The following is a 12,328-nucleotide window of genomic DNA, read 5'->3' on the forward strand; positions in this document are numbered from 1 at the left end:
GATCAGATGCAACATTTAATAATCTACCGTCTCTGAAAAACTAAGCGTCCAGCATGTTCAGAGAGAACAATATAGGTGTTTTAATATTGAATGGGCGTGGTCTAAAATATTCGAATTTTAAAATTTTGGTGACGGATTCCTCGAACAAGTAGGTACAGTATGCCATCTCCGAAGCGACAACTCTCAAATATAAAACATTGCGGAGGTAGTGTGTGTTTAGTAAGCTGCAGAATCGAACTATTTGCAAAATATTACGACACCTAGTACCTACATGCTGCCTCTGATCCACTCCACTTTTTACTCGGACATTGAAGCTGCCAGCTAAGTTGAGTAAGTCGAAGTCGTATCCACTTCAATAATCTTAACTGATAGTTATCTCGGATAATTCGTTAAAAGAACTTTCGTTTATCTAGATTGGGCATGGGCCCGTGGGCCGATCAAATGTCAATGAGCATAATATGACGTCTAAATTAGCATTGCAAATTTTCCAACATTCAATCTATTGCCGCGATTTTCGAGGCTTTTTGTCGCGATTTTGAAAACAGTTTATAAATTCAATGGATTACTTTTCCATCACTTGTTCACGGATGAATGGCAATAATATATGATGACTGTGCAACGTGACCCTACTGTGAGCAGCAAAGGCTTCAGTTCCAAAGCTCGCACAATAACCATCTGGTGAACTGTTAAAGATGAACAAATTGGCTTTTTAGTCAATATTTTCCTTTACCTATAACAAGGTTATCTATTTTGTATTTAATTTGTAAGATGAGGTCGTTAATTGGCCAACTAAACACACTTAGAAATAGAGTGATGACTGATGGTGGTCTCAGTTTTCACGACAACCTCCTTAAGTTTAAGAATAATTTTTCAAAACCCCATTAATTTTAAGAACAATTTTTCAAAACACCATTTATCACAGCTCGGGGAAAATTATGAGATTAGGATTTCTGCTCGTCAGCCTTGCTATAATAACTCTGGATGTGTACTCTGCTCAAACAATAAAGGCTGGATGCACAATGAAAAAGCATGGTAGTGGGGAAGAAATAGGAAGGGTGTTATTCATGAAGGAAGGCACAAACAAGTATACCGTGGTAGCAAGGCTCAGGTCTGACGAGGAAACCGTGAAAACTGGAGAGCATGGATTTCATGTCCACACTAACGGTGTGGACGAGACAATGGGTATGAACAGTTCTTACAGTCAACCAAAACAACTCATAACTTATTTTTTGATATTGTTCTACTGCAGGACTAGGTATAACTTATTCCAATAAAACAAAGTATCAAATTCTTTTGAAATTGAGGACAAATAATTCTTAACGAAGTAGATTACAAGTTTATTCAATCAGACAGCTGGGATTGTGGTACAACAGGAGGACACTTCAACCCAGAAGTTGTCAACCATGGCTGTGCAGACTGCGATGTGAGACATGTGGGAGACTTTGCTAACATTAAATCAGGAGAGGATAGTGAGTCCTGTTATAATTGTTGTTGTTAAGATCTCTCTTTTTCAATAACTTACACTTAAATAAGTAGCTTAGAATCACTTTCTTGTATGTTATGTTATGTTATAGCTATAGCTTAGATTTTTCACTGTAATGTCCTATTTGTGCAGAGTCCAGTGTCACCTTACTGGTAAAACATATCTGAAAACGAAATTTAGATACAATTTCCAAAGCCAAAATTCTTAAAAATCACAAGTTCCTTCCTTCTCCATCATCCAGAGGCGGCTATTTGGAGCGTCCAGGCGTCCGTGGATGCCCTAAAAGTATTATCTGGTGCTAGAAAAAAGAAAAAGTATCCGGAAATATCGCGATATAAAGCTTGTTATTTTACTCAAACGTTTGAATGTAAGACACCCGACACAACCGCCAGCCAACAACCATGAGCCGCCTCTGCCGTCATCCTCGATAACTTTAGTTTCAATTGCATTTTGTGATCCATCAGAGTACTGAAAAGAAACTAATTCACAGATCAAGTGAAGTTCAAGGCTATATTCACTGTTGAGTCCGGAGATGTGTTGGAAAAGAGGAGACCAGAAGGGAGACAGTGGTACAGCCAAAGCAACGGGGCAAAAATTGTGAGGTATACTGTGAAAGAGGCCCCCTTTGAGATGACTGGACTTCATGGTATAATTGGGAAAGGAGTTGTTCTGCATGATAACCCAGACGACCTTGGTTTATCAGAAAACAATGGTAATTGTGTAGATCCCTAAAAATACAAGTAGTATACATTAGTTTATTTAACAAGTTACAAGTGTGTTTTTAGTGTGTGTATATCATTTGATCAACATCTCCGAGAAACCAAAATAAGCCTGCCATATTATTAAATCTAAACGTGAGTAACATATAACATGTTCAGGGGCCAGCTACAGTGGAAATGCTGGCAGCAGGAAGGCGTGCTGTACTTTGGAAAACCTAGAATTAGGTGAATAAAACAGTTTTCTGACAGTTGCTGACAATTATTATCCAATTTTAGACCGGGTTTATAGTATGCGATATCAAATATTGTAATATTTAGCTGAGATTTATTTGTCCACGTCATAAAGACTTTTTAGTACATCAAAGAGTTTTATGGTCAAAGAGTCTTTTGCTGACAGCAAATTGTTCGCAAGTGCCGACTCGTGCACATTATCTTCTCAAAAACGCTCAGTTTAGGAGTTATTAGTTGATAACGTCTGCATGATATGTAAAAACACCAATAAGCATTCTAAGTTATATATACATAATAAAAACAAAAGTTAATAAAACGAAAGTTAACTTTATTACCAATTGTTCAATCAATACATATCATAAATTCTAATATTGGAACCACTGCGCAGAATGGATGTCTTAAACTATAATTTTGTTGTCACTAATATAATAATATAATAATCCATTGACTTTCAAAGTTGAATTTTAGTTACCTTAGTCTTCACATAGCCATGTGTATACGCGTACTGCGTGACGCGTACGGCGGTCGCGCTACTGCAAGCGAGAGGGCTCTGGTTAGAGCAAACCTTAGTCGGTAATATTAGGGAGGGATTTATGGGTGTTACAAATATGGACTGTTATAAATATGGTTCTTTGTGAAAAAAAAATCGAAAATCGAAAATCGAAAATATTGATAATTTTGTTTCAATTTCGCAATTATAGTCTATTAGTGTATATACTAAGAGCGCCAACTTGCGGGTGAACATTTTATGTCTCTATATGTAATAAGCGCCATGAGCTGGCACAGCATTTTTGTCTCTGATTTTGACAAATTTGGTACCAAAAGTTGCCTCTAACTGTGAATAATGAAAATTCGCCGTGTATGGTGTAGCACAGTAACCTCGAGCTGTATGTGGGCCTCATGTGCATTACAAGAATTTACAAAGGACGAAAAATGATTAATTTATTGCTTAAAATGCCTATAACTCCTAAAATATTCACATAACCTTACCTGGGGACCTCAGGCTATTATATATATGTTCATAATCATAGAATCATAGAATAGAGATTCGGCGGGATGACAGGCTGAGCGCGGCCCAGTAAACCTAATCATGTGCTTTCGTTTCACATAGCCATGTGTATACGCGTACTGCGTGACGCGCTTGTTTCACAAGTAGAATAGAACTCCTTTGCCGCCTTCGGCGGTCGCACGCTACTGCAAGCGAAAGGGCTCTGGTTAGAGCAAACTCAGATGCAACTTTTGGTACCAAAATTATAATATTTGCAGCACCAAATTTTTTAGAAATTTGTTCAAAATTTCCCCATTCACGCATAACATGCAAAAAACCCTTGTGTGTTGTGTTCAGATTAAAAAATGTTGAAAATAATTTTCCTTTAAATTTTATAAAATGTTAGTATACTAAAGTTTCGTTTCGATGAGCTGATTACGATGTCATAATGATAATGTGATAATAAATGAAAATGTGAAAGTTATAGGCCGGCCCAAAAACTAAAAATTTTATTGACGATGGCAATCCATCGAGATCGTTGCTCTGCGAAGCAAAGCAACGATCGACGACGAAGCGAAGCAAGAATGCTAGTTTGCGCGATGCGTCGAAACGGCAAAGTCCTCCAAACTAAAAATTTGCGTGAAAAAAGCACGCGCGGTAAACAAGCGCCGTGTATATTAGTTGCTCTATCTTACTGGGCCGCGCTCAGCCTGTCATTCCGCCTAATCTCTATTTATGTTTATGAACATGATAGCCTGAGGTCCCCAGGTAAGCTCTATCCAGAGCCCTTGCGCTGCAGTAGCGCGAAAGCACATTACATGGTTACATGGTTAGGTGAAGCCGTGTAGCATTTTCAACGAAAATTGCTTATACAGTATACACGGTGGATTTATTTTATTCACATTTTTAGACAACTTTTGTTACCAAATTTATCGAAATCGGGGGAAAAAAGTTCGCTCTGCTCGCGCTTGGCGCTTATTACACTAATTACTATAACAACATTGATTGACGATGTCAATGCAATCCTTAACTTCGCATCTCGCCGATCTGCATACGGTGTGGTTTCGAGAAGATTTGACGGATGTTACTCGTATAAATTTCTTCGAAGTAGACCATTAACAATGGTCGACCATTGTTAATGGTCTACTGGGCCGCGCCGCGCATCTTCTCGTTGATCAACGAGAAGATGCGCGGCGCGGCCCAGTAGTGCATTGCGCTACAATAACCACATTGCTGCTTTCACACCAAATTTAGTATTTTTTCCATTATCATACATTTTTGTAAAAAAGCAATTAAATAGTGAAAGGATCAAAAATACGAATGGTCGTTTTTTGCAGGAAAAGAGGGATTTATCGGACTTGGATAATTGAGGTGGGCCGGGTGGGTTTAAATATTTTGTATTCCTCCCGTCCGTTACCATGATGCATGACGACTAGCCGCGCGCAAGGGTTGCAATTGCTAGAATTCACGGTGTGAATTCTAGAACGTGGTTTAAATTGATACATTTTTTATACCTCTTATTAGGTAGTGCGCCATCGACAGTGATGAGTGAGCCGCGCGTGCCGACTGTAGGATGGTTTTTTAGCGCTAATTTCGGCCAGCACAATTTTCTTCAAACAAATAAATATTGAGTATCTTTCCCGACCTCCAATTGCAACAAAAATTGGTAAGCTTACTCATAGACTTACAAGGAAAGTGCCCGAAAAATTTAAAGCATATCCAACCATCAGACATTCACATTGTGTTACAGCTAAAAGCAGCGTATTTTGCCCCATTTTGATCACTATATCAACTCCGATATCCACCAATTTTTTGAACAATTGTGAAAGCCCTATTGGAAGGTCGTCGCCAATTTCCAGAATGTTAAGGAACTGAAAATAAATCCGAATAATACGACAAAAATGGTCAAATTTGGACGAATTTGGTCAAATTACGCGACTTTTACTTGTCATACGTTGTATGACCCGCCGGCATTCACTAACAGGAATATTCATATGGGAGTAGAGGAGCACACCTCCACCCACTCTAGCATCTCGGTCCGAGCGGGAAACCACATATAGTATATAGAGTATTTGCACAATACTGGGTGGACGAGCTGGCACCTAGCTCCTTTCTTACAACCACCCAAAGCTGCAAAATCTAGGGCAATATCTGGGATGATTGAACTCACATGGACTGCCGTCTACACAGTGGTGTAACTTTGCCTGTTGGCGCCCCCCGCTCAGTGACGAAAAGCGCCCCCCTAAAATTTTGTGTCCCTAAAAAAAAAAAAAAAAAAAAAAAGGTCGGGTACTTTTTTTCTCGCCCCCCTACAGCTTTTTGCGCCCCCTGAAGTAAAAAAGGGTACCCCAAATATTTTTTTCGCGTCGACCGAACGCTAAATTGGACAGGGAAATACACAAACAAGGCGTTTTTTCAGTGAAAGGGCCTAAAATTCAGGAAAATTGCGCCCCCCTTATACGGCGCCCCCGCACAGCGGGGTCTGCTTGTTGCATATTACAAAATGTATCAATTCACAATTTAAACCACGTTCTAGAATTCACACCGTGACTGTAAAATAAACGATTTTGTTCTTTGATAACACTATTTATTTACAATGAGGTTTCCAAATGAGTACAGTTGAATGATTGCAAAAAAATTGATAAACTTAAAGTAAAAGGCGAACGACCCCTTATAGTTATCATGTAAGTCAGTTAAATCACTAACTCAGCTTTCTCAAGTTCACTTTGCAGTCTATTCCACTGGTTTAACCAGACGAGCACGAGATCTCCTGGCGAACACCTCTAAAACAGCACAGATACAAACAGAGAGGCCAGAGCTTCCAGCAACCAGCCAGCATCCTTGAGTGTATGTCATAAACTTTATCACCATCAGAGCCACCAGGTGACCAACATACATTGATAACGTCCACGATATTATCCACAGAGATGAGGCCTGGGACTTGTTCTTTCTAGTGTATCTTCTTTTCGCAAGGGTCACTTGTGTCTCCTCCAGCGCCGGAAGTGCAGCAATGGAAATGAGTTGGGTTCCAAGCCCGATGAAAAATGTCCCAGCGTAAGCCAACTTAGGGACGATGTCGAACAAACCCCACAGATGTTGTCCAGGAAAGATGAGAAAGATTCCTATGATAGAAAGGAGAGCTCCGACTATCATTGTCTTAAAGTTGGACACCCAGCCCATTTGTAGAATGTACCCTGCTCCAGCTGATCCGATTATAAATGATACGAACATGACGGTCACATAGGTACTTCCCTGGCCTGTCTCCATTGCAAACTTGTCTTGTAGGTAAGGGGTTGTGATAGCTGAGGCATATCCTTCGATCATAGCAGTCAGACCTTGACCAACTAGAGGAAATATCACCAGCCAAGAGAGACCATTTTCACACGGCTCATCCGAGTTTGAGTTCTGAGATGTCATAGCCTGCTTGTTAGAATTAGATTGTCCATTTTCATGATTGACTTCCTCAGCTTGAGCTTTCCGATACACAGGGTCCGAGGTTCTTGGCAAGATGAAGAAATTATACAGCCAAAAAGCTACACAAATCAGACTAACAACAAAGTACGGCTCGTTGAAGCTGTGAGCCTGATATACGTAGCCGCTAATAAGGATGGACAGACCTCCTCCTAGATAATCAGAACTTATATACAAACCCACAGTAAGGTTAAAATGGTCAGGGAACCACACCCTACAGCTTGTTACTGCCGTTTTACAGCTAATGAAGGACAGTGCGCCCAGAACCAGCCTTTGCAGCATGAGGATAACGGCAAGAAGTTGGTTATATTTTGTAGGAAGATATTCTGCCACACCCTGACCTAAAGAGAAACACAATTAATTCTTTATCAGAATGGGAAAAAACATGAGTAATAATAATGAGTAAGTTTTGAATTGGGTTAATTTTTCTGTGGCAACTCCTTGATTTCTGTGGCGCAACTTAATTATTAATCTTTTGATTCTTAATTTATGTTAATGGATGATACCTGTATAATATTAACATCGTTGATGAGTTGCGAAGCATCTCTGCGCGTGTACGTTTAATTAGTAACGTTACACTAAACCTTTAAAATTTCAGTAAAAATGGCTGCAAGGCCGGATTAAACGGATTAAACGATTCAAAAGTCAAATTACAATGGTAATGTCTGACCAGATATAAAAAATTAGATTTACCCAAAAGTCATAAAATATATAATATATACAATGAACCCTGTAAATCTTAAGAGTGAGATTCAAAATACTTAATAATTTAACTGAACTTTTTTGAAAGTGTTCCGAGTCATAGATTATAATTTGGCAATATTGTTAATGTTAGGAATTTGTTTGGAGGACGCTTTAGGGAATCTTCGTTCATGAGCTTTGGTAAGGAACCTTCCTAGGTCTCCGATGGTTGAAGGGTGTGCGAAGATCTGTCCAATGTCAGAGAAGAGTAATGTTTTACTTTGTTGGGACAAACAGTGGCGGAGATCTTCATAGAGAGGGCAAGTACGCAATACATGAAGTTCATCTTCGATGATTGGATCAGGGAAAGGAAGCTCTAGAAGAAGATCAAGTGACTCCGCATCTGTAGTGGAACAGTGTTTGCATGCCCTATTCGAAAGTTTATGTCGATGCATGCCATGTCTTCCAGTTTCGATGTTGTATTGATGCGAGCTTGTTCTGAGTTGCGCAAGTCTCCTAGTCTGCTGTGGCCGTAGGTTGATCGACAGGTATGTTTCGCAACCGAAGCTTGCCTTGATGAGGTTGTAGAATCCTAGTTTTCTGTTGAGTTTTCGCTCTTTGTTCCATTGTTGAACGAAAAGGGTTTTCATAGCCTCGCTGATTTCGAGCGGGTTTGAGATATCACTTCCTCCTGTCAGTTGTTTCACAGTGTTCTTGGTGGATTCCAGCCGGGAGAACCATAACAGATTCAGATCCCTCTGCTCGGCGTAAGCGTGCCTTACTAAAGAAGAGCATCCCTCTTTGTCAAGTCCCTCCAACCTCCCGAGGTAGCTATAGACTTGGGACGTAAGCTCGATGGCAAGCGGGTATCTTCCAGTGTCACCCCACACAGCGGTGTTTGAAGTCGATTTGTTGACATTCAGGCCGGTGACCGACAACTAGGAACCTCTCATTCCGGCCTCCCACAGGTATCATATCACATGGCCCAATCAGTGACGTATCATTTGTGATGTGATCCATATTATAACCATCCTAACAGCCGGACAACCAAGAACCTGGGTAGGGTTCATGTGACAGTTTAGTAAGTACTAAGTAGCTATGTATTATGAAGTATATTAAGAAGTGTTTGAGCTCTCGGCATGTGTTCACATTCCATTTCTGTGTATATTCCGTTTTCATGTAACGCAATATGTATGTACTAACGGACGTGAGCCCTGTCCGAAAGGGGCTGGTTTGAATTTGATACATGAAATTTGTGATTGGATCTTTAAAAAGTCTTACCTGCACAATTAACAATCAGTAACGCCATAACGAAGCACTGAACAGCATGTAACGAGAACTTCCTGACGTGGAGCAAATATTCCAGAATATCGTAAATCGCGCTCAGGAGGTGTCCAAAGGCGGGTATCATACCGATCAATCCGACTTGAATCTCCGGAATTCCTGCGAAATATGCGTTAGAAAGAATTGTTATGTAAATGTTGCTGTAAAGTACCTTCGGAGATTATACCTCGAAGTCAGAAGTGGAATGTGAAAGCCAAAATCAAATATTTATTACAACTAAACGAACATGCCGCCGTTCCTCTATTCACCTCTATTCACAAGATGGGTCACATAGAAAGTTGAGGCTAGCACTGCGCAGGAATATACCAGAGCTCCTTGTAGACACACTGCAACAAACACCAGTAACGCTTTACCCCTCTCTTTGTCCAGCCCAGAGACGTTAAACTCCATTTCAACTTTAATTGTTAGCAATCCACTATACAGACTGGTCAAAATGCAATTGGGACTTGCTAAACTTTAATAACTGTTCAGAAAAATTGAATGATGCTTGTGTGAATAGGGCAGCGATTTAATACGTTGTTTAATACGTTGCTATTTTTTGTCTCCCTTATCTTTAATAGCTTATCAGCTCGATACTGCTGCATACTGTGGCGGTTTGTGTACATATTGATATTGGAAATAGTACATATTATCGGGTACATTTGAAGAATAAGACGTGTCAACTGTCAATTTTTGTCAATATGGACACAGAGAATCAGATTAAAACTGCGATTGGGGGCCTGCTTCTCCGGGCAGAGTCTAATAGTAATGTACTAGTTAAACGTGTCGGGTGTCCTCACTGCATTTGATCCATTTGCTAAGCGTACCGTCAACTACAAACAACTGAATCAGTTTAATTTGGATATTCTGGAGACATGTGCAGAGTTTCTCAGTATTAACCTTGCAGACGTAGATAACAATAAACTGTACACCAAGGAGTCATTGGTATACCGCATCATATTTGGTATCTCTTCACTTCTTCCAACTTCCTGCGGTGACTGCAACGAATCATATGTTGTCGAATTGGATGCTGAAGAGCCACCCTTATTTAGTAGAGGCTCTTACGGGCATTGTCTGCTCGATACGTTAGGGACCCCAGATACACCTTACTAGACGTATTTTTGACCGTAGAATCGATTGAAAGTGGTTTCAAGATGATTGGACTGATTGTTCTGGGGTAAAATCGCAAAAAAACCGATTTTTGGGCCAAAAATAGGCCAAAAAAACCATGTTTTTTGATATTTTGAGCAAGTTAATTTTGTTGGCATGTCGGCAAAACTTGCATAAAGATAGCTAAAAGACAGCCGCACAAGATTGTATAAAAATAAAACAAATCCCTCTATTTGTTCTGAGGTAAAAATCCAAAAAAGTGGTAAAAATTTTGACTTTTTTGCTTGAAGTTTGAATAATTTTTTGCAGTTGTATTAAATCAACCCAAAAATAGTCACATCGTGTTTGCCTAAATTTTTCCTTTCCGAGAAGTACCCACTTCATATACTTTATCGAAGTTTGAATATTGTCACTCCGCAAGCGTTTTTGCCAAATTTTCGACGCGCACTACGCGCAAAAGCATTTAGTTGTTATCAATTGGCACCCGCGCGTTCATCATAAATTTCAAACAGCTATAACTCAGCGAGATTATGTCCGTTCTAGCTCATATTTTCACACTAAATAGAAAATAATGTGATCTTATTGCTGACAAAATATGAATATAATTACTCTATTTGCCTTAGAGTAATAGACTGTCAAAGTTTAAAACGCGCATTGGTATAGCACGTGACTAATAAGTCCAAATTTATACTTCTTAACATATTATCGATCCTTAGACATCATACTATTGTGTCCAATTAGCGGTTAGGTCTCTAAACTCGTAGCAGAAAACACGTCTTTTTGCCCGTAAGAGCCTCTACTAATTCGTTTGCTACACATGCTTCCGGGGATCTCACAACTGCGAGAATGTCGAAACTTTCCACAAATGTATGTCGGAAGCATCTATAATCAGTCTCCTATCTGGGCACGTGTGGATGTGTAAGGACTGTAAAGCTACACAATACACATAACCCCCTCAAACCCAGAAAGTCTAAATCAAGACATAGCAGCATCATCAAACCTGATCCCACACTATCCAAGATTATGAGTGAGCTTAAAAGTCAGACCTCCTCCCCTACTCAACAGTCTTGCAATCAAAGTATTGTTGTATATTGAGGAGAATAGTCAGACAACTCATATTCATATTGATCAGCCCAATTCTCTCGACGAAGACTTTCAATCCACAATCCAAACTTCAAGATAAACTTGAAACAGTGGCTAAGGATCAAAATGTTTGTTCGCAATGCAAGAAGGGAAAATGTCCTCATGGCCTGAAAGGCAACAAGTTTGTAGACGGCAGTCCATGTGAGTTCAATCATCCCAGATATTGCCCTAGATTTTGCAGCTTTGGCAACCAAAACAAGGGTGGTTGTAAGAAAGGAGCTAGGTGCCAGCTCGTCCACACAGTATTGTGCAAATACTCTATGTACTATATGTGGTTTCCCGCTCGGACCGAGATGCTAGAGTGGGTGGAGGTGTGCTCCTCTACTCCCATACTTCCTGTTAGTAAATGCCACACCTTTGATGATGGTATTTGCGAAGGAATTTTCTGTCGTTTTGACCGCTCCTACTAAATCGCTCGCCCAAATTTTAAGAAATACTTGTGAAAAGGCTCTTTGGGCATGAAAGTGATCTAAATCGGTGTATTTTGGACGCTGATTCCGAATCACCCCCCATGACGTAGGGTTAAAATGCTTCCCTGGAGAGTTATGGGCAAAAAGCCGTTTTGGTCACGTGACAGGCTAGTAAAATACGAATTCGATTGTTTAGGGCTCGGGTTAGGGTTAGGGTAGTGGTTATGGTTATGGTTAGGGTTGGGATTAGGGTTGACGGATGTTACTCGTCTAAATTTCTTCGAAGTAGCGCGCGCCGCTTTCTTCTCGAAATGTTGGCCCGACGGCACGAGCTACGAAGTAGCGCGCGCCGGGCCAGATCATTAACAATGGTCAAGATTAGGGTTTATGTAAAACCGTTTTGTACGGCTGCAAAACTATAAAAACCAAAGTCACGTGAAATTTTTGGGCGAGCGAATTAGTAAGAGCCCGTTTTGACACCATCAATACGTGCTACGTCTTGGTTTATAGACCACCGCTTATCACAGAAAATTTGTATCAAGGTTTAAATCAATTTATCAGGTGATACCGGTCTCTTTATAGTAACGAACTACTGTAATTGTAGTGAACGGGCGACTTATAGTCCTTGGTTGATCGCCGCCCAGTAAGATTTTAATTTATTGATATTCCGAGTTTTTAATTTCAGGCTGAGTGCAGACGTTCGAATTTTTGATGGAACATCGTACCCGAATCGAGTCTGGATATGAAGTTGAAACTAAAACAAACAATA

At 40.1% G+C, this 12,328-nt stretch overlaps 1 protein-coding gene across 1 annotated transcript; it reads left to right on the top strand.

Annotated features, from left to right (window-relative positions):
• Window positions 1–485: 485 nt before the first annotated feature.
• Window positions 486–2,878, top strand: LOC134820365 (uncharacterized). Its single transcript, XM_063830731.1, has 4 exons — window positions 486–1,182; window positions 1,350–1,469; window positions 1,974–2,195; window positions 2,362–2,878. The coding sequence occupies exons 1-4, from the start codon at window positions 936–938 to the stop codon at window positions 2,433–2,435; spliced, it is 663 nt and encodes a 220-aa protein (XP_063686801.1). The 5' UTR covers window positions 486–935; the 3' UTR covers window positions 2,436–2,878.
• Window positions 2,879–12,328: the final 9,450 nt, after the last annotated feature.

This window comes from Bolinopsis microptera, chromosome 9 (genome assembly GCF_026151205.1).
Source record: "Bolinopsis microptera isolate Bmic1 chromosome 9, MBARI_Bmic_1.0, whole genome shotgun sequence".
In the NCBI taxonomy this organism is placed as follows: domain Eukaryota; kingdom Metazoa; phylum Ctenophora; class Tentaculata; order Lobata; family Bolinopsidae; genus Bolinopsis; species Bolinopsis microptera.

Excerpts from the sequence above, each read along its gene's own strand:
- LOC134820365 (XM_063830731.1), top strand. The coding sequence starts at position 936 with ATGAGATTAGGATTTCTGCTCGTCAGCCTTGCTATAATAACTCTGGAT. Across the intron at positions 1,183-1,349 it reads CGGTGTGGACGAGACAATGG|ACAGCTGGGATTGTGGTACA; the intron begins GTATGAACAGTT and ends TTATTCAATCAG. Across the intron at positions 1,470-1,973 it reads CATTAAATCAGGAGAGGATA|ATCAAGTGAAGTTCAAGGCT; the intron begins GTGAGTCCTGTT and ends ACTAATTCACAG.